At 53.5% G+C, this 27,934-nt stretch overlaps 1 protein-coding gene across 1 annotated transcript in view; it reads right to left on the bottom strand.

The window, feature by feature from the left end:
- Positions 1 to 20,228, bottom strand: part of PALM (paralemmin) — a 62,930-nt gene extending 42,702 nt beyond the window's left edge. The window contains 2 exon segments of the mRNA XM_065422226.1: positions 19,936 to 20,202; positions 20,205 to 20,228. Coding sequence (XP_065278298.1) covers positions 19,936 to 20,202; positions 20,205 to 20,228 — 291 coding nt within the window.
- Between the last annotated feature and the right edge of the window lie 7,706 nt (positions 20,229 to 27,934).

Genomic DNA, 27,934 nt, shown 5'->3' with positions numbered 1-27,934 from the left:
CTACTGGGGGAATAGAGACAGGCAGGCTGATGAATTTCAGAAGCCCTAACTTACAGCCACCTGTTTCCAACCCAGGATGCAGAGCTGGGCGAGGGTTAACCGGCTGCTGGCTGGAACGGCCAGAGCAGTTGCCACAAGGCAGAAATTTGGCTCAGTCCAATCTCCGCAGCGGGACCGCTGCAGGGCAGCAATGCAGACGGTGAAAGATGTGCCGGAGGAGCCCACGGTTAGAAGACTGGAGGGGGAGGCCCATGTAACCCACACACCTCCTGGGTGTGGTGCTCTGGCCCATGTAGCGGCACCGAGTGATTAATGAGTCTGCTCTATAACCTTAGCTAAGAGCCACGTGGCTCCTTTTAGCTCATGCAGCAGAGGCTGATGCGCTAAGCTCCAGAGGTCCCCGGTTCGATCCCAACGACCGGGTCTGTCGGCGTTACACTTGCCCCCCTTGGGGAGGCAGCAGTTTCCTGAATGATGACGCGTGCAAGAGAAGGATCCTCGCCTACTTCTGTAGATGATCCACCCACCCCGGGAGAATCCCCGGCCAGGAGCGCTTACGATCACTGTTACCGGGCCAGGGACCGGAAGAATGACAGAGAAGGGTCAAGTGAGGCGAGCTGGGTAGATCCATTAATTAAGCCCTTTGCAGACGAAAAGCCCCGTCCCAGTGCTAGGGATTTAGCTGGGACTATTGTTCGGGGTCTCTCAGCAGATGCCGGGAAGCTCCATCCCGTTTCTGGGCAACCTAGACGCTGCTGTTACTTTGGGCGCAGTGACTGAAAATATCAGCTTCCTCTCCTCCCAGCCAAGGGCTAAGGGCTGGATCCTGGACGCCTCAGCACGCTCTCAGCTCCCAATGGGGAGCGCCTCAAAGGAGGAGAACCTGGGAGCCCAATCCTGTGCTGAGCACCCTCGGCTCCCACTAGGCATCACCTGGAGATGATGGAACTGCGGTAGGGTGACCAGACAGCAAGTGTAAAAAATCAGGACGGGGGTGGTGGGTAATAGGTGCCTATATAAGAAAAAGACCCCAAAATCGGGACTGTCCCTATAAAATCGGGACATCTGGTCACCCTAAACTGCAGGGACGGGGGTAGAACCTCCACACACACCCCCCGTTAGACTCACACATGTTGAGGTGGGATGGGGGGGGAGAGTGGGACCCAGCGGGGCTGCATCCAGAATTGAGCAGGGAGCGGGATCCGGAGAGGCTGGAATGGGCCTGGAAGCAGGTAGGAATGCCTGGGTCCCTCCTTCCTAGCCTGGAGCTGACCACTCGTCCCATCCCAGCATCTCAGTTCCTTCCTCCCCTCCATCCCCTCCTTCTTCCCACCATTCGCAAGGAGCTTTCACCCCTCTCCCCCAACCCAAGAGAGCTCAGGATCTTGCTGGACAACTTGCTCTCTCTGGTATTTGCCACGCACCCACCACCGTAGGTCCCAGCCACAAGCCCATCACCGCAGCCTCCAGCCCCAGCCCCATGCCCATCACCGCAGCCTCCAGCCCCATGCCCATACAACTTGGCTCTGATCCCATCGCCTTGAGAGGGGAACTTCCAGGGGTCCACGTCTAACTACCAGGGGGCTACTGCGGTTGCTCTCGCTGGCTCTTCCCCTGCTGCCGCCCTCCCCAGCCCCACTTCCTTTCTGTTCTTTCAGCTGGCTAGCTAGAGAATGCAGGTTATGCTCTCAGCTGATGGGTCTTGCGAGGGGGGTGGGGAACAGGAAGAAGTCTCATTAAAGAATGTGTGTGTGTGTGTGTGTGTTTTGCCAATACATTTTTTACACACATGCATACACACACATCCCCGTGGGAGGAAAAGAACGACAAATGTGCTGTAGGAGGGAAGGGCGAGGGTGAGAGAGAGAGGATACATCGGGAATGGAGGGACGTGCCTGCTCGTATATTTCTCTGTGTGTGGGGGTGGGTGTGTTGGGGATGCGTGTGCAGCGGGAGAGCTTTGCAGTGAAGTCACCAGACTCAGCAACAGGGAAAAAGAAGGAGCTGTAAAAAAAAAAAAAAAAACCCCCACCCATTAATCTCTCCCTGCCTACAACTCTCCTCCCTCTCCCCTGCTCTGGGATGTTTAAAGGGTGTGAAATCAACGCAAAAAAAATAATCATAGAAGGTTTAATTTTTGCATCATTTAATTGTGTGTGACTTGAAGGAATGCTGTGAGTGTCAGTGTGTACACACACACACACACACACACACACACACACACACACACACACCCTCTAGCCAGCCTATCCTGTTCAGCATGCTTGGCAATCCGCCGTCTGTTCCAAGGCTGCTACATGAGTAACTTTAAAATCCAATCATTTTAAATACAAACAAACGAAAAAATAACCCCACACCCCAGCTCCGAGGCCCGGCCAGTCCCCTTCCCTTTCCCCATTGTTTCTTGCTGAACTCTGGCTAGTTGAGATCATGGGAGGGGAGTGGTGTCCAAGAATTGGGGCTTACCGAGCCAAGGCCAGTGTTTGTGTAAAGGAGCAGAAGATACAGAACATAAACAACAGGGGTGGAGAACAGCTGATCCCTACCCCCACCCCCCTTGGGGACTTTCTGGATTGCATCCCCCCCCCCCCCGTCTTCTACGCAACTTGCAATACAGCTTGCAGTGTATGAATGTACATAAATCCTGATGCAACCTTACAAACGCTTCCTTTTGATAGGAGCTGTTGTCTGGCACAAAGCAGGGAGAAAGGTCAGCGCAGCAATCTCAGCCAGTAATTGCGACAGCCCAGGGAAGAAAGTTTCCTGCAATCCAAGGCAAAGAAAGCCCAGAATTGTCACCCTCTGCAAAAATCATGTGATTTAAAAAAAAAACAAAAAAAAAAACCTCTAGAGTAAATGTTGGGTTCTTTGTATTTGCCTTCTGGTGTCTGAGCCATTAGGGTGGGTCTACACTGCACACTAAGCCTGGCCGACGACTCATGTTTGAACCCAACCCCCTCTTCTGTCCACACACAACACGGGTCAGCCAGCACTCAGGAGCTGGGTCCTAGCACCCGGCTCTGGAGGCGGGTCAGAGCCCATGTCCCACTGCAACTTGGCTCCAAGCCCTGTCAGTCTGCAGTGTGGACGCATCAGGAGGTCGGCGTAGTGCAGTACGGACGCGTTTAGCACAGACGTGAGACCGAGCGCCAGCAATGGTAAATCCAGGTTTACAATGCAGTGTGAAGGCTCGAGCATCGGCTTGGAAATACCAAGTCAGCCAGACCAGGTCCCACAGACCGAGGGAGAGAAACTTACTTTTCTTTCTTTCGTTTTAAACAAAAGCGAAGATTTTTCCCGATCACCACAAGACTCCAGGAGCTGGGACTTTAAGAAAAAACACCCAATATCGCAAGACTTGAGAATTGACACCTCTGAAATCCAGAATTAGGGGCTGGTACAGCTCACGGGTTTTACTATATTACCTTTCTACTGGGCTTTCCATCCTGGGATCACCACACACTTTATAGAGGTGGAGCAGTACTGCTATACTTCGCTGCGCCCCCGTCCCCAGCCTGCTAGACTAGACTGCTTCACCCACGCGCCCCTTCGAGCCTTGTTCCCTGGCTCCCCATTACAATCCACTTAGCCAGCGCTTTTTCCGTCTTCAAATTGATCTCTGCCACGGCGTCAGCAAAGAAAACCTTGTAGCTACTAGCAGCTGGGCAGGTGACGAGCCGAAACCGATGCCCAGCAGTGTAAAAATCGGTCTCGGCAGATTGTAACTGACGCAGGACAAGATGCGATGAATCAGCTGCACGTAGCACTGGCTGGGTTTACCGTGCGGTTACAGATTTATTCACAAATCATAGGAGGCAGGTCCATTTATGGCACTGCTGATTATTATGGTGTGTATTGATGTCGCACCTAAGAGCCCAAGTTGTGTCCCAGGACCCCACTGTGCTAGGCGCTGTACAGACAGAACAAAAAGTTACTTCCCCAAAGGGGGTACAAGCTAAGGCAAAAACCACCACACAAGCAGGAAAAACCATAAAAACAAACATTTTTCAGGATTTTTTTTTTTTTTTTTTTTTTTCAGAAAGAAGCCAAAACACCCACCCACCAATTATTTTTTCCTCTTGTACAGGTCACTTTTAAGCTCAGATCCTCTGTCCCTTCCCATGTGGCAGCCTCGGGGACAGATGTGATCCTGCCAAGTCTCTCCAATTGAGAGGGAGTCTCCCTAATTCAGGATTCAAGTTAAGGCCACTTGTAAAGTATCCATCCGCCCCAGAGGGAAGATGTGGCAGCGCAGGATTCAAACGGGACACCGGGAAATCTCTCGCCGCGCCTTATTTGGTAGCCTCCCTCCTGCACTGGAGTCTGAGTGACAGCACCGCCTGTCAGTCAGGAGAACGGGTCGTAGGCAGTCAGGCCCCATGGTTGCAGCAGAAGTCAGGCCTAGGGGTCAGAGCCCAAATGCCAGCTCCCAGGATAAAGGCAGAGTCAGAGCCAGGGCCAAGGGTTGGAACTGGATTACCTGGAGTCAGGGAAGGCAGGAGCAGGGCTGGAACCCAGCAGGAACAAGGGCAGGGTCTAAGCTGGAGCAGGGCTTGGAGTAAGGTGAGTACAGGGCAGGCAAAGACCCCAGAGACACATGCACTGAGCCTCCCCTGATCTTCTACAGCTGCTGGGCTTAAGAGCCAGCCAGCAGATTGCCTTAGCCAGTCCGGTGGTTCTGCTGGGGCCCAGCTGGGCTCATTGGCTACCTGACAGCTGGGCAGGGACAGCTGCAGGCCCTCATGCCTTGTCCATATACACCTGTAATCTCTTGCCTTAGATTGTCAGCTCCTTGGATCCAGAACTTTGCTTCAAACCCTTTACAGCAAGGGAGGCACATGCCAAGTTCAGATCACGGGTGGCCATGCCCAATACCAGCTGGGGAGACCCCCTGCGTGGGGAGGCGGGGAGGGGATTCTCAGGGGGCCATTTCCACCCACTTTCAGGGTTTTTTATGGGGTCTGAGCAGCATAAAGGCTCCTTGAGAATCATGCCTGTTAAGCACAAACAGCTCGCTATGGACATTGTCAATCCTTGGGCAATTCTGCAAGTGCCCACCCCACATCTCTGGGGGGCAGGGGGTGGGGATGGAGGGCAGAGTCCACTGCTGCTTTCTGGATGAGATGTATAACCAAGGGCCCACGGCACTTTCATAAGTCTTGGGCAATTGGGTAATTTCTTTCTACCTACCTGCCCCCCCCCACTACAACCCCCCCACAACCAAACAGCTCCCCAGGGTACAGTATTCCTGTGCCTTTCCTGTCCTGAATTTGGCAGTGGCATCATTACACACCTGCCGTGCTCCACCCCAGAGGCAGCGACATTTTAGTGGTATGTGAAGTGGGGAAATTGTAAAATGATGACAGGTTTCAGAGTAGCAGCCGTGTTAGTCTGTATCCGCAAAAAGAACAGGAGTACTTGTGGCACCTTAGAGACTAAGGTGCCACATATAGATGCATATATCTATATGCATCCGAAGAAGTGGGTTGTAGCCCACGAAAGCTTATGCTCTAATAAATTTGTTAGTCTCTAAGGTGCCACAAGTACTCCTGTTCTTTTTGTAAAATGATGGGCATCTTTCAAGACGAAAGGCACTCTCTACATCAGTGGTTCTCAACCAGGGGTCCACGTACCCCTGGGGGTCCACAGAGATCTTCCAGGGGGTACAGCAACTCATCTAGACAGTTGCCTAGTTTTACAACAGGCTACTAGTGAAGTAAGTACAAACTAAAATTACATACAGACAATGCCTTGGTTATACTGCTCTATGTACTGTACATTGAAATTATGTACAATATTTATATCCCAACTGATGTATTTTATAATTATGTGGCAGAAATGAGAAAGTCAGCCATGGTTCAGTACTAGTGTGCAGTGCCGCTTTTGTGCTTTTATGGCTGATTTTGTCAGCAAGTCGTTTTGAAGTGAGGTGAAACTTGGGGTACGCAAGACAGATCAGATTCCTGAAAGAGTACAGTCATCTGGAAAGATGGAGAGCCGCTGCTCTAGATACGATTCCAGTCATGTCCCTCTGTGTGCCAGCTGCAGCCTAGAATGTCGGTTGAGTCAGTGTGAGGTTATGAAAACATGCACGGTTGAGAGTTTTGGGTTAGAATCCCACTGGGTCCAATCGTCACTGGGATTTGCCATCTATTCCCGTCCAATCATTAAGTTCTCAGCCATTTCAGCTTTTTTACACACACGACTTTAATAATCAGATCCAGGCAATATGAAATGGAACAAGCGACTGGGTATGGGCACATACCGCTGTCCTCTAGGACAGGGGTTCTCAACCTTTTTCTCTCTGAGCCTCCCTCCCCCAACATGCGATAAAAACTCTACGGCCCACCTGGGCCACAATAACTGTTTCCTGCATACAAAAGCCAAGGCTGGCGTTAGGGGGTAGCAAGCAGTGCAATTGCCTGCCCCAGGGCTCAGGAACCCAGGCTTCAGCCCCATACAGCGGAGCTTCAGCTTTCTGCCTTGGGTCCCAGCAAATCTAATACCGGCCATGCTTGGCGGCCCCTCTGAAACCTGCTCGCGGCCCCCCAAGGGGCCCCGGACTCCTGGTTGAGAATCACTGCTCTAGGAGATGTAATCAGAACGGCTTAGCTGTGTGTCATAGGTCCTGTACTGCTAACACCTCAGGGAGATTCCCCTTTCGTTCAGCCGAGTAGGAGCCTGCCACATGGGAGCAGGCAGATCTGGGTTCTCGCTCCCATGCAGGATAGTGACAGTTGCGAAGCCCTAGGGACCAAGAACCTCTTTGTGCTGTGTTATGTTGCTAGGAACTTTGTTAATTAAAGTTAATGGGAATCTGGGAGCTTTCCTACTGCTCAGGAAAGGTGCTAATGAAACCCCTGGGTGAATGTGTATTACAGGGCGCCTCGGTGCCAGCACCAGTTAGTATTTTAGCTCAAGCTGTAACAGCTCATGCTATGAGCTCTGATGGTTCCCAGTTCAGTCCCCTGCTGGTCTGTCAAGATGGCAGCTGTCAACCCCCAACTTCACAGTTGCTGGGTTTTTAATTTGGATCCAAATGTATTCAGTCAAAATAGAATCCACCGCTATTAGAAACCTTGCCAAGATATTCCCTTCCCTTCCGCTGGCTGGAGCGGCTGGATCGGATCTGTGGCTGGCAGAGATGAACGGAGGGTTGGCACCTCTACGTTCGCTGGCATCCGCAGGCTGCACTTAGGATCCTCTAAATTCTCATCATGCAGCAAGCGTGGCTGGGTGTCGTGGGAGGCTGGGAAGCGAGTACCACGGAGCGTGAAGGAAAACAGGGAGAAGGATCCCAGACACACACCACCACCCCCATGGACCAAAGCTGCCATGTTTGACAGTAGAGCCAGCCAACACCCTTCCCAACAGAACCACCCTCCCAAGGGGACGACCCCTTTGTCTCCATCTCAGCCCTATCTCATGGGCTGGGCATCCAGCCCTAGGCAAATCCATCGACCTCCTTCCTATGGATGTTGCCTGCCCCATGTGGACATGGCATGGAGGAGGAGGACCGGAAGCTGAAGGGCTGGGAGTGTCTGGCGAAGGAGAAGCAATTAGCCGCGCAGGGAGGTTGCCCTCTGTTCTGCAGCCAGATCTGGCTGGGTAAAGTTAATTACGGTTTTATTATAAGAGAGGCGGGTTACTGGAAGTGCTGTGTCAGGGCAGGGGTGGTGCCTGGCCTTTGCTTCCCATCAATATCCCTGCAGCTTGGCGGGAAACCCACCCAACCTGCTGAGACGGGGAGAAACAGAGTCACCCGGTGACATGTTCATGTGTTGGCTGCCAACTCCCCGTCCCGTCCCCAGCAGGGTGAGGTGGCGATGGGGACGACATGTCGGTAGCTAAGGGCGTCCCCCATGGACACGCCATTTGGTGCGATTCCTGGGGCAATTTTCCATCCTGGGGCAGAAGCAGCAGGAGGAGGGGGGATGGGGCAGGATGCTGAAAGAGAGGAGAGGGGAGGTGGGGAAGCGGTGGATGGGGGAAGAGTCTGGGAAGGAGGAGAGGGAGAGGGGGTGCTGGATAAGGAGAAGGGAAGGGTGGGGGGAGTCTAGGAAGGAGAGAGGCATCTGAGCAGGGAGGGGAGGTAGCTGGGGAGTGGGGGGAAGAGGAAGACAACAGGAGGCGCCGTCTGGAGCTGGCTCAGGTGCATGTGGGAGCGTGGGTCTGTCTTGGCAGCCAGTCCCTGCGCCGCCCCCCCCCCCCCCCCCCAGCAGGGAGTGCCCGATTCCTGACGTTTTATCGATGGCAAATCGGAGCCAGGGGAAGAGAGGAGGGAAACGATTGCGCAAATCACTAATCACCTTTGGGCTCCAGAACTGGGCTCTCTCCCCCCATCTCAGCCCCTCTGAGAGGCCTGGAATCTAGGCCAGGGCTGGTATTGGTTCCCCAGCCCCACTGGAGCGGGGGGGGGGCCTCCGTGGTCCTGGCTCTCCCCATTAGGAAGCCACTTATTGGTGATTTATAGCTTACACCACTGGGAGGCGGGTGCCCTGGCAACATCGTCATGGTAACGGAGCTTAACCAGGCACCAAGGGACCCGGCTGATGCGCAGAAGGGGAGGCAGGTGGATCTGCGGCTGAGCGAGGAAACAAATATACCCAGAGGTGCCGAGGGCACGGCTCCACCCGGCCGCCTGCCTGGGAACTGCCGGGCCGTGCTACAGGGGACAGGTGTACACTGTAACATGTGTCCACCGTAAGTCTCACCCAGCTCCTACCCTCGCACCCCACAGTGTCACCCACCCCTCTGTCTCCCCACCGCACCTGGTACACACACAGGCTCACCCGCTGGTGACCCCGCATGCCCATCCACGCAGCCTCATCCCCACAATCTCACCCGGTGACCTGTCCTCCCCCCAGTTTCACCCGCTTCTCCAGCTCACATAATCCATCCCCCATTCCCTCACACCCCCGCTGTCAGTCTCCGGCTGCCTGTGCAGACACAAACACACAGACCGCAGGCTTTCTCTCTCTCTCACACACACACACACACACATTGCACTGGCCGGGCGTTCTCACCCATGCTGACCATGCCTTTTTTCCATGCTCAGAAGGAAAATCGATGACCTTTTGTCTCGTTCCCCGTGACATGGAACAATAATGTTTATTTGCCTTCCTCTGGTTTTTCCCTTTATCGCGTCCAAATGTGCAAAGAGCTGTTTCAAGTTTCTTTCCTGGCTCCCTTTCCCCGCGTTCCAGCCCTGCCCCAGCCAATTGCTCTCTGTACCCAGGGGAAGAGCTGGTGGCCAGTTCTGCTCCCACAAAGGGAAACTTTGCAAAAAAGCCCCCACTCTTGTGAACACCGGTTTGGCTTCACTGGTATTCGCAATGTTGCAAGCCCTAGTGTAGATGGGCCCTGGCAACAGCTGATGGTTTAAATGTGATAGACCAGATCCTCAGCTAGGGTAAATTAGTATAGCAAAATGGAAGGGGATACAGCTACCCTGACTTTCACCAGCTGAGGATCTGGCCCCATGCCATCTAACTCTGCCGAGAGCTAAACCCGCTTTTGCTGCTGGGGTGGAGCAAACTGCAGTTGGGTTTCAACACCATAACAGGTCTGTCTGCAGAGCAGTCTATAAAATCCACCTTGACAAGGCGGTGATTAGCACTGCTTCGATTCAGTGCCTTTGATCCACAGCTGGGGGGGGGGGGGCGGGGAAGAGGAGGCGGTGTGGACAGGCGAGTAATTGACAATAATCAACAACAAAAGCAAACAAATCACGCCAGGCGAGAGGAGAGATCCCAGTTCATGGGAAGGTGCAGCAGCGCGGAGAGGGGTCAAGAGAGGACTGGTTCCTCCAAGCCCTAACCCCCAAGACTGCAGATAAAATGGGGCCTGGAGCCAAGGTTTTCCAGAGGGTGGCAGGGGGGTTACAATGCTGAAGAACCGAAGGGGACTAGTTCCCAGGAGCATGCTGGGGCACTGGCAGAATGGATTGCGGGGGGAACAGTGGTCAGCATCGCTCCCCCTGCTCCAGCGGGCGGACGGGACTCAGGTAGCATGGATCTGTCTGGGGGGTGGGTGGAATCGGACCCTCAGCACTGTCCCCACCCTGGAGCCCCATAGAAGCTCCTTTTGTGGGCCTCAGAAGGGTTCCCGACCTCTCTGGGGTGACCTCTCTCTGTCACGTGTGCCCAGCAACGCACCCTATCCAGCGCCCGTCCCCGTCCCTGTGGCCCTGTCACGTGTGCCCAGCATCGCCCTGTATCCAGCGCCCACCCCCGTCCCTGTGGCCCTGTCACGTGTGCCCAGCAACGCACCGTATCCAGCGCCCGTCCCCGTCCCCGTGGCCCTGTCACGTGTGCCCAGCAACGCACCGTATCCAGTGCCCGTCCCCGTCCCCGTGGCCCTGTCACGTGTGCCCAGCAACGCACCGTATCCAGTGCCCGTCCCCGTCCCCGTGGCCCTGTCACGTGTGCCCAGCAACGCACCGTATCCAGTGCCCGTCCCCGTCCCCGTGGCCCTGTCACGTGGCCTGTGCCCAGGATAATGCCATAGCCGGTGCTCACTCCTGTCCCGTCGCATTCGGAAACCCAGCATCATTTTATGGCATGCAGCGAAACGACTCCCTGAGGGTAAAACCCGCTGGAGGATCAGAGACGGGCCAGTCTGGCGTTCAGCCAACCCATTGGGGCTGGAGCAAGAGGATGGGCCAGTTGTTTGGGCCACTAGCATAGCCCTTGGGAGACACCTACCCGCTCTCTGTATGACCTTGGGTAAGTCCCTTAGCCTCTCTGGGCCCACCCTCCCCATCTGTACACTGGGGACAATTGCACTGCTTTGCCCGACGGGGGCGCTATGAACATCAACCTGGTAACACCTGCAAGGGGCTCAAATACTACGGTGATGGGGGCCATATAAGTCGGTAAACGGGACAGCAGGGGGCTTACGCATGCAGAATCCAGAGCTGCTACCGACGGGGCCCAGAATGGCTCCTCTTGCTGGAGTCTGGACAAATTCCCGTAGCGGAAACATCTAATCAATAACCCCCCCGTGAGACCCTGCATTGGCAATAGGGCGACTCCTCTGACCTGTTAGCTGCTTTCCCTCCTCCATGCCTTGCCTCTGCTGCTCACACACCTCCGGCCAGACATCCACGAGCGGGGGGCTAGCCGGGAGCGGAGCTCTTTGGAAAATCCAGGATGAGATTTTCAACAGAGCCTCAGGGAATGAGGCACCCAAATCTCAGTGCAGTTCACACACACACCCGGGTGGGGGAGGGGAGCCTAACTCCCTTGGGTCCTTTGAAAATCCCAAAGCTGGGCCCAACTGGGAGCTGAGCTCTTCTGAAATCCTGGCCGGCTGAGCACCCAGGAAACGCAGCCCTTAGCACTCACAACATCAGCTCTGCAGCCAGACTCCAGGGGTTCAAATCCCAGCAGGGTCAACTCAGCCCCTCCTCAGCCAGGTCCAGACAGTGAGAAACCACCAGACGCTAATGAGCCTGATACCAAAGACATTTGAACTCCGTGTGAAATGGGCTGTGTTCTGTGCTGTCTGCCCTCCACCCCAGAGGTGGCAGCATTAATGATAGACACTTGGGGATGAAGGATGCTACTGAAATGCAGGTTACCTCTCTCCCATCAGCTGTGCCCACTATTCACTGGCTTGCTGCTTTCCCTTCCCTTTACCACAACCTAGAAGAGCTCAGCACCCCCGAGCACCTGCTTTTCGGGGGGTGGGAGGGGGAGAGGAGACAGCCCCAGGACCCCGAAAGTGCGGGATGCACTAGAGCAGTTGCCTGATTGATTCTCCGGCTCAGACATGGGCTGGGCATGCCAGGAGAAAATGGAGTCCTTGAATATTTGATGCCAGAGGCCCTGGGAGCCAGTTTGATTGGGAAATTACAGCTATGTCCAAATGGTTCCAGGGGCCTTGAGACACGGCGGTTTCCAGCTCCTCTCTGGTAAGAGGAGCCCCGCTCTAGCTAGGCCCTGCCTAGAAACACCCACGGTGTTTATGAATGAGAGGAGCTGCAGCTGCGAGCTCTTAACCCTGTCACCACCTCATTCAAGAACTCCAGGCCTGGAGATTAAGGAGGGCCCAGTGTAGGGTGCTCGCCTAGGAGACCTGAGTTCAGATCCCTGCTCTGGCCCAGCTCATGTGACCTCGGACAAGTCACTTAGCCACGCCATGCCTCAGTTTCCCACCTGTTCAATGGGGATCATTTCCCTGCCCCCACCTCCCAGGTGAGGAGCTTTGGTGCTGTGGTAATGGGAGCTAGGTGTGTCCCTCAGGGTAGCACAGAGTGTGAGTGCACTCTTGTATACCCCCCCCCCCCCCGAGCCAACTTTAATCTCGCTAACTTGGGTACTGGAGTAGTGAAGCCGAGGCAGTATGGGCTAGCCAGGGAAGTAATCAGGAAGGGATCTGGGTGGGCTCGCACAGCCTGTGCTGCCGTGGTTTTGCTGGTCTGGCACCAGAGGGAACTAGATTAACGCTAGCTTGGGTATGTCTACACACGGTGCAGTCCCACCCTGGCATGGCAGTGCGGATGCATCCTTGGAGCGAGGTAGCCCTGGCTGAGTTTAAGATCAACATGGGTGCGGATTTTTGGCCTAGCATCTTATTGTTGGGGAGCCCAACTAGAGACACCTGGGTCTGATTAGATGTGATGAGCTCCTCTGACTTCCACTGGAATTTCAGCTCTTCTGAACATAGGGATGGCGAGACTGGATCCCATCTAGTCCCTACAGTGGCCAGTGCCCACTGCTACAGTGGAAGGAGCAAGAAACTTCCTGATCCCTAGTATTTAGAGATTGGCTCATGCCCTGAAGCATGAGGTTTCATATGTCTCCCAATTTTTACGTTAGCTCTAACCAGGATAAACTCTGAAAATGAGGCCCCTCTGGGATGTCTTAGGCTGGGATGAACCCCTCCCCCACAACCAGAGGCCACGGTGGACGGTTTGCCTGCAGTTCCTTTCCCTAGTTTTGCTTCACTTCTTGGTCTGAGGTGGTTACTCCAGCTCAGACAAAAACCCTGGGTTCCAGAAAGCTCAGATCCCTGCACCCACGGCAGCTCCTGTTTCTGGCTGGCACTGCAGCCGACAGAGATGGAGCCAGATCAGGACTCTTTGATGCCCTGGTGAAGTTTAGATCCGGTGAGCTCGACCGCACAGATCCATCCCCCAGGGAAAGAGATGGCTACTCCCCGCCAGGACCAGAAGGGGCAGTGCCAGCCCTTTCCCAAAAGAGCCTGCGCTCCTTCAAGCTCTTTGAGGTTTGGGTTGCTCTGCATCAGAGAAACATCCCGTCTCATGGGTGAGCGTATGAACTCTGAACCTTCGGTGAGCCGTCTGCTGCCCCTCCCTCTGGGGCTCTGAACACAATTCACAGCTGGCCTATCTCCTGCTGCTGTGCCCGGGCTCTGGATCCCCATCCAGCCCTCACAGTTCCTCCTCCATCCACCACTTGTGTGCCAGGCGGGGAAGCCATCGGGAAGCCATCCATCCAGTTGTCACATCCATCCTCTGCATAACTCCTACACCTGTCTGTCTGTGTCTCAGCAGGACCGGGTCATGACATGGGGACCCAACTAGAGGTCACAACCTTTCCAGAGCTTCATTGCTCCACTGACTTCAGGAAAGGTTTGCCCACGTGGATCCAATGGACGATTCTACGGCAGGAGACTCCAGGCTCCTTTGCAAAACCACAACCTCCCTACATAGTTTCAAAGCCTTCGACATCAAAAATCGCACCCTCCTCTCCCATATTAAAAAACGACTCTCTGCTCCGGAGTCACCAGTGGAGAAGGTGCAGGGAATATGATTCTAATGAGACTCATCAATGCAGATGGGTCAGAAAGGCAGAGGGAATTCACAGTGGGTGCAGAGCAGGGACAAATCAGAGCAGTTGGGGGGGGGGGATAAAATCTCCATTTACTTAACAGCACAAATGGTGCCATGAGGAGGGAAGAAAAAGCAGCATTGAGAGGCGCTCTCCAGGCCTTTGAGTGAGTGATGGAACGTTTCAGCCAACCCCTCCCTGCCTGACAACTAGTGGTTCAAATAAACTAGGACCCAAATCCCAAACAACTGCCATGGCTTTACAAAAACCCCGGAACTTTGCTAAAAGTCCCCGGAATAACCCCAGGCCCCAGCTACAAATCCAGACCCCAAATTCAGGAAAAAGCACTTAAGTACGTGCTTAATTTTAGGCTTGTGCTGGAAAGCTAACAAAACTGGGCGTGTTTAGTCTTGAGAAAAGAAGACGGAGCGGGGACCTGAGAACAGCCTTCCAATATGTTAGGGGCTGTTCTAAAGAGGACAGGGGTCAATTGTTCTCCATGTCCACTGACGGTAGGACCAAGAAGTAATGGGCTTAGTCTGCAGCAAGGGAGATTTAGGATCGATAGTAGGAAAACCTTTCTAACTCTGAGGATAGCTAAGCTCTGGAACAGGCTTCCAAGGGAGGCTGGAATCCCCGTCATTGGAGGCTTTTAAAAACAGGTTGGAGGAACCCCGGTCAGGGACGGTTTAGCTTTACCTGGTCCTGCCTCAGCACAGGGGCTGGGCTTGATGACCTCTTGATGATCCACATGGGAAAGAGGAACAGTGGGGTGGCTGGATCTGTGCAGCTTTGTGGCAAAGCCGGATGGACTATGGAGGCATCAAGGGAATCTGCCTTCAAGTTTGGGGGTTTATTCCAACTCAAAATGAACCTCAGGCTGAAGCAGGGCTCAAACCTCATATGGCTCTGAGCCAAAAAAAGGCTTTGCCCCCAACCTCGCCCCAAACCACTGTGTTTTGTGGAACTTTGCTTTTCAGGGACTCCACCCGTAAAGTGGCACAATGCTTAGAAACAGGCTTCTCCATGCCCTTTCCAGTGTGTGCCTGGAGCGGGGGGACTGTGTCCCCTCAAATTTAGGTTTGGTTTTGCTTTTTAAAAAGACCAGAAAACATGCCCATGAAATTAAAAATAAATCCAGAGATCATAAGTGACGAACAACCCCCCCAAACACATCCCCCCATGCGCTCTATAGCCCACACGTTGTAGTGCTGTCCTAGGGTGAGACAGCCGGAGAGCGAAACCGACTAGGAATTTAAATGAAACCAACCAGGCTATTTTCATTGCAGTGGGTCAGTTCGGGAGCTCTGACCCCATTTCTACTCAAGTCCCGGCTCCCTTTGGAGTCAGTGGCAGTTTTGCAAAGTTGAGAGCTTCCAGATTGGGCCTAAAGTTTGTGCAGGTTTTTAGAAGGCGCATCAGGTACCCGACAGGCCAGGACGGTCATTTGCCCCCCCCCAATATGGAAAGCAAAACAGCTCCCATTAGAGACCAAGTGATGGGGAAGACGTGGCAGCTGATGTGAATTCTGCTGGCACCAGGCAGGGGGCAAGAGAGGAAGCAGGAGCATCCTAACATAGGTCTCATTGTTGTGCTGACTGTGCTCCTCTTGGCTTCCATGGGAGCTTTGCCACTGACTTCCAGTAGGATCAAGCCTGGTTGTCAGAGGAGGACGCTGGGGATAATGGCAGAAGCAGAGAGAGCAGCCGAATGCCCGTATAACATGCTTGCAAAGTGTGTGTCCCGTCCCTCAGAGGCTGGTCCACACAGAGGATAACAGCCTGCTATTGCTACCAGCCAAGAGAGAGGTTAACGTTTAGCTCATGTGGTAGAGGTCTGGGCTCTGGGTTCTAGGTTCAAGCCCTGCTGATAACCGGGTGGCGGGAGTCACCACTGCTCTTTCCTGCTCCCATGAAGGACAGACTAAGCTCCAGGCAGCCGCTTGTAACTTTCCCTCTCAGATACTAGAAGCTGGTACATTTATAATCTACCTGCAGAGGCCGCCATCCCCGGGTGGACACACATCTATCAACGCACTTGTATGACCCCTGTCATCAGAGTATCTGAGCCCCTCACAATCCGTAGTGTATTTATGCTCACAGCACCATTGGGAGGTTGAGCGAAGCTACTGCCCCAGTTGTACAGCTGGGGAACTGAAAAAATTAATGGAGATATCCTATCTCCTAGAACTGGAAAGGACCTTGCAAAGTCATTGAGTCCAGCCCCCTGCCTTCACCAGCAAGACCAAGTACTGATTTTGCCCCAGATCCCTAAGTGGCCCCCTCAAGGATTGAACTCACAACCCTGGGTTTAAGCAGGCCAATGCTCAAACCACTGAGCTATCCCTCCCCCCAGCTGAGTCAGAAAGAAGCTAAGAGACTTGCCCACGGTGACCCAGTGTGCATGTGGCAGAGCTGGGAAATGAGCTCGGCTCTCCCTTATCCCCAGCCAGGGAACTAGTCACTCCCCCATCCTTCCTGCCTCAGGAAAAGCAGGGCGATTTCTCCCTTCCTGCCGCAGGCCCGACTCCCCTCTCACACACAGCAATGCTAATCAGGAGCAACTCCCCTGTCAGCGACGCAGTTCCAGTGGTGTGAGGTCAGGCCCGGTCTCTCTTGTGTAGGCAAGTAACAACACCTGTGTGTGCAGATAATGCCTGGAGGAGCCTCCTCCATACACCCGGGCGTATCATGCTCCAGTTGCCTCTCAAGACCCAACTAAGTCAGCCTGGTTGGCTTTAATAATAATTTAATTTGAATAATGCAAAGTACTCCACTTAGGAAGGAAAGTACTCCAAAGTACTCCACTTAGGAAGGAACAATCAGTTGCACACATACAAAATGGGAAATGACCACCTAGGAAGGAGTACTGCGGAAAGGGATCTGGGGGTCATAGTGGATCACAAGCTAAATATGAGTCAACAGTGTAACGCTGTTGCAAAAAAAAAAAGCAAACATCGTTCTGGGATGTATGAGCAGGAGTGTTGCAAGCAAGACACGAGAAGTAATTCTTCCGCTCTACTCCGCGCCGATTAGGCCTCAACTGGAGTATTGTGTCCAGTTCTGGGTGCCACATTTCAGGAAGGATGTGGACAAATTGGAGAAAGTCCAGAGAAGAGCAACAAAAATGATTAAAGGTCTAGAAAATATGACCTCTGAGGGAAGATTGAAAAAAATGGAGTTTGTTTAGTCTGGAGAAGAGAAGACTGAGAGGGGACATGATAACAGTTTTCAAGGAGGAGGGAGAAAAATTGTTCTTCTTAACCTCTGAGGATAGGACAAGAAGCAATGGGTTTAAACTGCAGCAAGGACAGTTTAGGTTGGACATTAGGAAAAACTTCCTGTCAGAGTGGTTAAACACTGGAATACATTGCCCAGGGAGGTAGTGGAATCTCCATCACTGGGGATTTTTAAGAGCAGGTTGGACAAACACCTGTCACAGATGGTCTAGATAATACTTAGTCCTGCCTTGAGTGCAGGGGACTTGACTCTCGAGGTCCCTTCCAGTTCTATGATTCTAATCCCCGTCATCCTTCTCTAGCATCACAGGATCTCACAGCCCTTTACAAATATTACTCACTTAATCTACATAGCTGTGCCACAAGGCTGGACTGTATTAGCCTCATTTTACAGGTGGGGAAACTGAGGCAGAAACTTAGCCCCCGAAGCCCTGGTTGGGTCCCAGTCTCCTGTTCTAACCACTGGACCCTACAGCCCTTACCAAGCTGTAAATAGAACCCAGGAGTCCTAATTTCAGGCCCCCTGCTCTAATCACTAGACCCCACTCCCCAAGCTAGGAATCAAACCCAGAAATCCTGGTTCCTAGCCTGCTGTCCAGCCCACTAGACAATGCTCCCACCTACAATGGGTGCTGTCTGCAAGGGTGGGTTTTTGCAGCCTACGTGCTAGTTTTTCTTGCTGAAAGAGAAACCACTTTAGACATGCCCAGGAGTTTCCCAAAGCATCAAGCTTGAATTTGCTGAGGCCGCCTACGGCCAGGTATCCAGCCCACAGCAACGTTCTCAACCCTCGAAAACAGGGGCTTCTAGTTCTAGCCCATCGGCTACTCAGCGGGCTGGCGCTCCTCTGTCACCCGGAACAGGAGGCTCTCACGTTAACAGGCATTAAAGCCACCAGGAGCTGCAGGTGCTTATGGCCTGGCGCCAAGTTCTTGGGCCATGGAAATGCTCCCAGGACATTCTCAGCCAGGGCGTGGCCGGGATATGAGGAATCGATGGGTATCGGAGTTTACAGTCTGTCCACACACTCCCCCCAGCCCAGCCTGGCTTCCCCACACCGGCTCACAACCATTCCCTGCAGCAATTCCTGCCCTGAGAGCCTGGGACGAAAATCACCATCAACTCCTGCCATCCAGTGCTCTGACCCCTCTCCCTGCAGTGAACCTCCGTGGCCCTGCAAATGTTGCCAACTCCCCATAGCGAGTGCTCCTGCCCCACTGCACGTGGTGCCCCCGGTAGACGGTGTCAAGACTGGGGTAGCTTGGAGCGCCCCCGGCAGCTAATTAACCTGTCCTGCTCCCGACACCGCCTCATACTAGCAGAGGCTGAGAGTGGAGAATCTGGGAGCTCCCCCGACACATCTCTCCAGCCCCACGCCACACAGCGCCTCCTGTTGGGAGAGGCTGGGAATGGAGTAGCTGGGGGCTCCCCATGTAGCCAGCTCTCCTGCAGAGAATCTGTGTTCAGGCCTCAGAGATGCATCTCAAATGCCTCCCCAGGATCCAGCTTTTTTCCCCACACCAGCCACTGACCCAGATTAGCCACCTCCTGGTTCCTTTGATAGCTTCGAGGGAAGAATCAAAGGCTGACAATGGAGGGAGGGTGGCCAGAGGAAGCCCGGGGACACCCCCTCTTGCTGCAGGCCTGGTGGGAGCCACCCGAACAGCAAGCAGACAGCTGGGACCTGTTGAGCACCTGGCATCTGGCTCCCAGATGGTCAGTCACCGGTGCTGAGGAGGGGCCGCCCCGGAGGAGACGGGAGCCCTGCAGAATTCCACCGGTGAGCCGGGCGCTGCTCGCCAAGGGCTGCCAGCTCCCGACGGTGAACCACGGCAGAACGGGCACTGATCCTCCACTGCCTCAGGAAAACCTGTTGCTCGTCCTGCCCAGGGCTGAGACCTGAGCAGCTGAGGCAGGGGAGGGGAGGTGCTAGTTAGAACAAACACAGCAGCACCAGCCACTCCGGCCAGTTACCCGGAGCGCACCGAGCCGTGGCAGACCCGCTGCGTCCCCTCCCAGGTGATTACGCCTGGAGCCAGCGGTTCCGAGGGGACGACGCTGCTGGAGTCCTGGGGGAAAGCACAATTCCCAGGCCCATTCGGGGCCGCTCGGTGCCAGGCCAAGTCCCTCCGTGGCCTGATCTCGCTGCTTCTCCCCCCTCCCTCCACCTGTTGTCTTTCTAAACATGAAGCTCTTTGCAGCAGGCACCCATGTGTCCCTATGGGATCGCCCAGCCCCCGACTCAGCACGGCCCTGATCCTGAGCCTGGTTCTCCGGGCCCTGCTTCCATACGCAAACAATAAGGTCAGCATCGCTACACCACAGAGGCCCTGACTATGGAGAGGCAGGGCACGCTCGGATTTCTGAGTCACTGCAAAAATATCCAGGCGAGGGGGGGCGTCTGCACCCTCACATGCGCCAACCCCCACCCACCCGTGATCACGCCGATCGGTGGCAACACGTCAGACAGGCCCTCCCGCTCCTTCTCCCCAAGCCGCAAATGCCAAGGGCCACAGTTAGAGAGGAAGACCCCGCCACTCTCCTCACCTCCCCCTGCACGCAGCCCCCTGGCTCCCCGGCCTCGTGGAGCCCCAAGCTGTCACCTTGGTGAGCAGGACCAGCAGGGGCAAGGGGGGGTTGTATGCAGGTGGAGGGGGAAGCCAGCCCCGCTAGGCCAGCTCCCGAGAAGAGGCCGGGGCAGCGTCAGCAGCCGATGAGCCCTGAATCCAACCTCAGCGGGATGGAGGGGGGGAAAATAGGGTGGTTGGCTTAGTGGGGAGGGGAGATGCTATCGTGCAGAAGGCTATATAAGTACCTAGACAGACAGATGGCTGGATGTACCCGGTCTCCCCACAGCCTCCAACACATGCCCGGGGCAAGGGGAAAAGCGGTACTTACTCCATTTTCCCAGCCTCTGCAATCCCCTGGCTGCCTCACCCTCTGGCTCGCAGCCCTGCGCGGATCCAGGCGAAGCTCTGGAGGGAAAGGCAAACGCCAGCCCTGGGCGAGTCCCCCCCTCGCTGTCTCTCCGCTCACGGGCAGCAGGCTGTGGGAGAGGTGGCGAGCGGCTGGTGGCCGTGCAGCATCCCCAGCTGTGTTATTGTCCTGAGTGCGGCTGGCTGGCGGTGGATGGCTGAGCTGGGGATGTGAAGGGATTTTTTTTTTTTCCTCCCCTTCCCCTTCTCCAGCATCCTAACAGCACCTTCTGCTGGGCGTCGCCTGTCACTGCCGCTGCTCGGAGAGTCTCCAGGAACAGAAGGCTCAGTGGAGACCTTGAGCAGCGCCTGGACATGTTCAATAAGGAGGCTGCATCCCTTCCAAGAGCCTGACTGCTGGTGAGCACCAACCCAGACCTAGCATCCTGCCAACCAGCCGGGGCAGGGTCTGGGATGGACTCCCTGAGTTAGTAGGACTTATTCCCCTCCTGCCCCCCGATCCCATTTCCTTAACAGACGTGTGTCTCCAAATTCCTAAGCAAGCTTCACTTGACAGCCTGCAGGTCCGGCCTTGACTAAGCACGGCGCAGAACCAGCCTGCTCGGTCGTACACACTGCAGGGAGAGGGGAGGGAAGGCGGGACTGGGGCATGATAAGCCTATTGGGTTTATTTCGATTTCTTTACGATGACCGCAGCCACCGTTCCGAGCTCGCCTGGGAAATGCGGTGTGGTGTTCTGAAATGAAAGTCGAGAGCACCTTGCCTCCCCAGCGTGCTTTACCAGCCCTATCCGGAAAGTGCTAGAAATGCAGCCACCTCTGGGGTGGAGAAACAGGAGCTGAGAAGGAACCCAGCACACTGCACCATATCCGTACAAAGTCAGAAATGCAGCCGCCTCTGGGGTGGCAGGGAGGTAGTCAAAACCTTGCACAACAGAGGGGGGCGTGAGGGGAAATTTGGGTTAAGCAAATAGGGCAAAGCTCAGCTCTCACCCAACGTTCAATTCCTCACTGCTGAGCCCTAGCCTGGGGCTCAGAAGAGCTGGGCTGCATTTCTGACTTGCTAGGTTCCCTGCATAGCCTTGAGGGAGGCTCTTCCCTTTTCTGGGCCTCAGCGTCTCTGTATGGAAACCGGGGATAATAATCAGGGCCTAGGACAACGGGGCCCTGAGCTCAGTTCGGGTCTCTAGGCGCAGCTATTATACCAATAATCATCCAAAAAACCATTCCACGGGAGGGAGGAGTTGACCCTGTTGGGATGTGAACCATGTGAACCGTGAGCAATTGAAAATAAATGCTCAGACCATAATGCCACCTGCAATGAATAAGGGAAGCAGTGTGGCCTCGTGGACAGAACACTGGGCTGGGACTCAAGAAATGGAGGGTTTATTCCCTGCTCTGCTACTGAAGACCTCAAGGGCTGAAATGTGGAGTGGGCTTTGGAATTTCTTCAACTACAAGAGAGTCTCATCTTATGCGCGAATTCAGGTTGCGCGGTCGGCAAAAACAAAAAAACAAAAAAGAGAAAAATAACAATTTAAATACTGTACCTGAAGTGCGGGCGATTCCGCCCGCCATTCCACTCAATGTAATTTTGACTATACGCGATTTTCGCTTGACGCGCTGACAGCGGAATGTAACCCCAGAGTAAGATGAGACTCGCCTGTATACAAAAAGGATCTGAAATTTACATCCCACACGAGGGGCAAAAATTGCAGACCCAGCTGGATGAAGAACCGCAGTAAAAAGGTTATTGGGGGTAAGCAGAGAGCCGGTAGGGAGTGGAAGAAAGGATTGAGCAGCAAAAAAGCAACATTTTGGAGTTAGCAAACGTAGGGATAAAGTGCGAATTGTTAGAAGTCAAGCTGAATTAGCGCTTGCCAAGGAAATGAATATAAATAAGAAGAGGTTTTTTAGTTATAGAAATAAAAAAAGAAGAAGGAAGGCTGAGGTTGGGCCCTATGCAGTGTGGATGGGAAGGAGATTAAAGATAACCTAGGTATGGCCTCAAAACTCAAATGAATTCTTTGCATGGTTTTCAAAAAGGATGAGAACATGGACCACAGGCATGAAGGCAGGACAGCTGATGGAAATGAGGGTATAAAAATGGAAATTACCTCCTGAGGTGGAAGAAAAACTTAAAGCACTTAATGAACTCCAATCAGGGCGGGGCAGATCAGTTCCTTCCCAGAATACTGAAAGAACTGGCGCACGAGATTGCTTGTCCGGTAGTAAGGATTCTTAATAAATCTACCTATGTGAAGGTAGTACCACATGGTGGTACCACTGGAGAATCGCTAATGTCAGACCTATATTTAAGAAAGGGGAAAGAAATTAATTCAGGCAATTACAAACCTGTTAGTCTCACCTCAGTAGTATCCAAGGCTTTGGGACAAATTGTAAAGGAAAAAATTATTAAAGATATGGAGGAAAACAGGAAAGGGGCTGGAATACAACATGGGTTTATCAAAGGTAGATCATGCCAGCCTAACCTGATTCCCTTCTTTGGGAAAATAGCTGATTTTTTAGATAAGGGAAAGGCAGTAGATCTAATATACTTGGCCTTCAGTAAAGCATTTGACTTAATGCCACATGGGAAATTATTAGTCGAAGTGGAGAAGAGGGGGATTAATACAAGAAATGTAAAGTGCATAAGAAACTGGCTAAAGGGGAGAAGGTAACAAGTTGCTCTGAAAGGTGAATTGTCAGACTAGAGGAGTTCCTCCAGAGTCAGTCTTGGGACCAATCCTATTCAATATTTTTATTAATGACATCAGCACAAAAAGTAGGAGTGTGCTTCTGAAATGTATTGCCAATACAGAGCTGGGAGGCATTGTCAATACAGGGGAGGATCGGAATATTATGCAGGAAGATCTGGATGACCTTGAAGACTGGAGAGATAATGGTATGAAATTCAGCAGTACCAAGTGCAAGGTCTAATAGACTTAGGGTCTAATAATAAGAATTTCTGCTACAAGCTGCGGCTCATCGGTTGGAAGCAACAGAGGAGGAGAGAGACCTGGGTGGGTGAGTCGATCACAGGACAATTATGAGCCAGCAATGAGATGTGGCTGTGAAAAAGGCAGATGCGATCCTAGGATGTATCAGGCAAGGCATATTCAGTAGAGATGGAGAAGTATTAATGCCATTGAACAAGGCCCAGGTAAGACCTCATTTGAAATACTGTGCACACTTCTGGTCATCCATGTTCAAGAAAGATGAATTCAAACTGGAACAGAGACAGAGACGAGCTACTAGCATGATCAGGGGAGTCTTATCTTACGAGAGGAGACTGAAAGAGCTTGGCATGTTTAGCATAGCAAATTGAAGGCTGAAAGGGGATGTGATCACGCTATAAATACATGAGGGAGGTAAATACCAGGGACGGTGAAGAACTATTGCACCCACAGGACATGGTGGCACAAGAACAAATGGGTATAAATGGGCCACGAACAAATTCAGGTTTTCTAACCATTGGAGAAGGGAGGTTCTGGAACAACCTCCCAATGGGAGTTGTGGGGGCAAACAACTTAATCAGTTCTGAGAGAGAGCTGGATACATTGGTGAGTGTGACTGTATGATGGATTTGCTTGAGATGGTGGGGGGTAGGGCTCAGCAGCCCTGGGGGATCCCTTCTGGTTTATGACTTGGGTTCCTAAAGCTCATGCTTCAGAGCTTTAGTTGGCCACTTGCAGGGGGTCAGGAAGGGATTTCCCCCTCCCCATGTATGGTGGGGGGAGACGGGGTTGGTCTCCTTCCTCTGAAGCATCAGGGATGGCCACGGCTGGAGGTGGGACACTAGATGGGGAGGGCCAGGTCTCTGAGGTGGCACCAGGCATTCTCACTCCCCTGTGCGAGGCTGGCTGGGTCTTGCTCACATGCTCAGGATCTAACTGATCCACCATATGTGGGGTCGGGAAAGAATTTTCATCCAGGCCAGATTGGCAGCGACCTGGGTTGTTTTTTTTCCACCTTCTTCCGTGGAGCGTGGTGGCTGGTCACTTGCTGGGATTACCTGGGTACATCTCCCTTAACCAATTCCCTGCCATCGCAGGGACCTCGGGCAGTGCCCGTCGCTCTGCCTATGTCTAGTCTCTGGTGGGCCGTAATACTTTGGTCTAACTCCCGTGGTTGGATTTAGTGTGTGGGCAGGTAGCTGGGTGGATGCTGGTGATACACAGGAGATTCTGCTAGATGATCTGGTGCTCCCTTCTGGCCTTAAATTCTAGGACAAGCTGGGCGAGGGGCATTTCTGAATGGCTTCTGGCTTTCTTACAGCCCTGGCTCTCTCTTGGGTTGGGTTTTTTTTTGCCTGCCTGCCAGTGCATGTCATTCAAATAAACTGGCCACTTCGAAAGGCCATTCCTTGGTTCCACTTTTGGCCACCATTTGGAGGGCAAGAGGGATAAGAGGGGAGATTAATGTTCCTCCTCTGGGCCGGGGCCGGCTGGCTCTCGAAGAGGGTCTGCATCCTCCACGCTCCCCTCCTCAGCCAGTTCTTTGTCACTGGCCGCTGCTGGGTTTAATTCCTCCGGGTCTCACGAGGCATCCGCTGTCACTCGCGCGTGTGTGTGTTTGTGGGGTCCCCAGCGAGTGCAACCGCGAGCTCCACACAGGAGCAGCAGGGCTGGAGGGTGCAGCCTCTGGTTTTTTGGGTGCCCTCCCTTGCTTTCTGGGAGGACTGCCCCCGTTCCTTCCCTTGCGCCAGGCATTGCTGCTCATTCCAGTCGTACCCCGGCTGCTGCATGCCCTCTGCAGTGTCTGACTTTAAGTCTTTATTCCTGTGGTTATGACACAGCGGTTTGTACTGCCCCTTCCCCCGACAGGACAAGGAGAGCCAGGATTTCTTTCCTGGGCCAGGCAGCTGTAGCTTTACGCGGCCCCGTGGGCTAGCAGGGAGAAAGGCCTTTCAAAAACACGCAGGCAATTTTAACTTCTGCTCCCTGTGATCCAAGCAGTCATATCCAGCGCCCACCCCCGTCCCCGTGGCCCTGTCATGTGTGCCCAGCATTGCACCATATCCAGTGCCCACCACCGTCCCCGTGGGCCCCAAACAGAGAGTCAGGGCCCCAAACTGGCCCCAGCTGGCGAGCGCACCCAAGAGGTGCTGAAATAAGGCAAGTTTCCCCAGGAAAACGTTGGCATTTTAGTAGTAATTAGCAGAGAGCACAAGAAGCATGATCAAACTTCAGCAAATTCTCTGGATGGTCAATGGGCCCCTGCTAGACCTGCTTCTGCTCCAACCAGCTGGAGTCCCTGGCTCCCTCTTCTCCGTTTTCCTCCCCACAAAGACACGTGGTGAAGGGAGGCACCACCGGGATCCTAGTGCCCCTACAACAGGGGTGGGTCGCTAATGCTCCGGGTGGGCCCAGCTGGGCCCCATTTGACCTCCCCAGGGCAGCAGTTGCTGCTTCTGCTCCTCCTGGAGGGCCGATGGCCACGAAGAGACAATGGCACCGAGTAAGTCAGGTGCCGATGGCTCTCAGGTGGTTACTAGCCAGCACCGGGGCTCAGCCGGCTGCCTGGAGGTAGACAGACTCTTCCAAGTTTTTCTGCTGGACGCTCCCCTGTGCTGACTGGGTGTTTACCGCTCACCTGCCTTTATTTCCTCTCCCCCTCCTGTCCATTTCTCCTGCCAGCCCTCTGGGGCAGGCGCCGTCCACACTAGGGTTATACCGAGCACCAAGCACACTTGAGGCCCTAACCTCAGCAGAGGCATCCAGCTGCTCCGGTGACAGCAGCATTATTATTAATAACAAGGCGACTGGAGGGCCGCTCTCTCCCCCACAAAGCACAGCGGGACAGCCACTGAAGACTGCACCTACCACAATGCCCGGCTATAAATCACAGCCCCCCCTTGGCTTGCAATGCTAAGGTCCGTCCCTGCCTCCAGCACTGGGACAGCTCTCCCGTCCCCCGTTAGCCACCCAGCTCCCCAGGGCTGCTTGAGAGCGCTTTCCTTTCCTCCCCCACAGGACAGCCCTTAGCAGGTGATGGTGGCTCCTTGGGAACTGAAACCATTTAAGTTTTAAGGACTGGAGGGTGCATTTGTATGTGGCACCCCTGGCCCCTACTGGAGGGACTCAGAACTGCTCAGCCGCTTGCAAAACCAGGCAGACCTGAGTTCTATCCCCATCGGCACCAAGGTGGCCCAGCAAACTTCCATTTGGGTTGGCTGTGGGTGCGTTGATAGTATCTAAACAAACAGCTACGGCTAAGCACGTAATAAACAGCGGTGTCTCTGCCAGCGGGGAGCTGAGGCAAGGTGTTCTACTGAGTGTTTGGATCTAGTTTATGATCTTGCTGGCTGGATACTGCGTGAACCTAGGGGAAGCGGCGGTTGCGGGAGGAGAAAGAAATTTTGGATGCCAGGAAAGTCTGGGCTTTTTTTCTCCCCCTCAACACAACGGTTTCCTTTAAGAAACTGACTCAGGAAGCAAAGATGGTGAATCTAAAACCACTACTAGGGTTGGGAAATCCATATGGTGAAAGCGTCAAGCCTTAAGTCCAGAGCACGAGCCCGAATTACTCCACTTTTAGAGGCCTAAGACCACTTGATGAATTTGAATCCAATTAGCAGAGATAGGATCAGATCTCCAGATTACAAACCCCTTCCCAAACACTGGCAAGAAAATCCTTTGCCCACTTCCCCTGTCTCTATAATGGGCTGATCCAAAAACCTGGATCTGCGTGTGAGTTTAGAAGCGGGATCCAAATTTCACAGCTGGCCCTTATCTCTATAATGAGCTGAACCAAGCTGTCAGATCTGCAGGTGCATTTGAACAGGGAATCTAAATTCACAGCAGTCCCTTATCTCTCTAATGGAAATAAAATTCTGGGTCTGAACTTCTTGGGGAGGATTTGAAATTTGGATCTCAGGTTTGTTCTGCAGGCCAAACATATAAAATTCTTCCACAGAGCATCTGTGTAAAACCGGCCTCTTTGTACACCTCCCACCTGCTCTCTGAGGTCCCCGATTCCCAGGTGCGCACTTTATCATGTGTGCAAATACATGGCTCCTCCCCATGTGTGTGCAGCTCTGGCAGAGCGAGCCGGATTCTGTCCTGCCTCATGCTTACAGCCAAGTGCTGACGGCAGAAGCTGTGGTGCTGTGGAAGTGAGGCTGGCAGGATGACAGTCTGCTTCCAGCTGACACGTGCAGACGTCACCCACTGACTAGATGTCTTGGAAGCTCCATGGGTGTGGCTGGCTGGGGTTCGTGGCAGTCTTGTCTCCCTAGTTTTGATCCCTATGGTCTTATTCCCCATTTTTACCCCAGCCCCTAAATTTGGTTTGGAGTGGGGTTTTTTTTATATATATATAAAGTAAAACTGAGCCAAACCCACCAAGTCTCACCTGGGTTTGGGGGGAAAAATGCAGAGAATTGTTGAGCTGTGGTACTACAGTGAAAGGTGCTATGGAAAGTCTTAAGAGGTTTATTCTACCTGTTCTAGCATCTCAGAGGGGCATAAGTACCAGGGCCTAGATCCTGAGAAGTATTTAGGCACCTAACTCTCCCTGATTTCAATGGGAGTTAGGTGCCTAAATACCTTTGAGGCACTGGGCCCATGATCTTAATTTTTACAGATGGGGAAACTGAGGCACAGAGAAGGGAAATGACTTGGCAAAGTTCACATGGCAGGTAAGTAGCAGAGATCAGACAAGAACTCAGGCATCTTGTGCCCCAGGCTAGGGCCCATGCTTTTTAATCATTATTTATTTGTATTACAGTAGCAGCCAGAGAGCTCAGGGCCTTGTTGCGCTAGGTGCTGTACGGACATGCGGGAAGAGACAGTCCCTCCCTCCGAGTGCTCAGAGAGGTGGTTTTCCACCCAACCCCATAAACTGGGCCAGGCTCACTTTGAAAGATAACCAGGGTTTGTCTTGAAACTCAACCCGGCCTCTTTCTGTCTCAGGGGCTGTCAGCTAGACAATGAGACTAAAGTGTCCCTCCCTGTCTTG

Source organism: Emys orbicularis, chromosome 24, assembly GCF_028017835.1.
Source record: "Emys orbicularis isolate rEmyOrb1 chromosome 24, rEmyOrb1.hap1, whole genome shotgun sequence".
NCBI lineage: Eukaryota > Metazoa > Chordata > Testudines > Emydidae > Emys > Emys orbicularis.
Note: the sequence above shows the minus strand (reverse complement) of the source record. Positions and strands in the feature narration are given on the sequence as shown.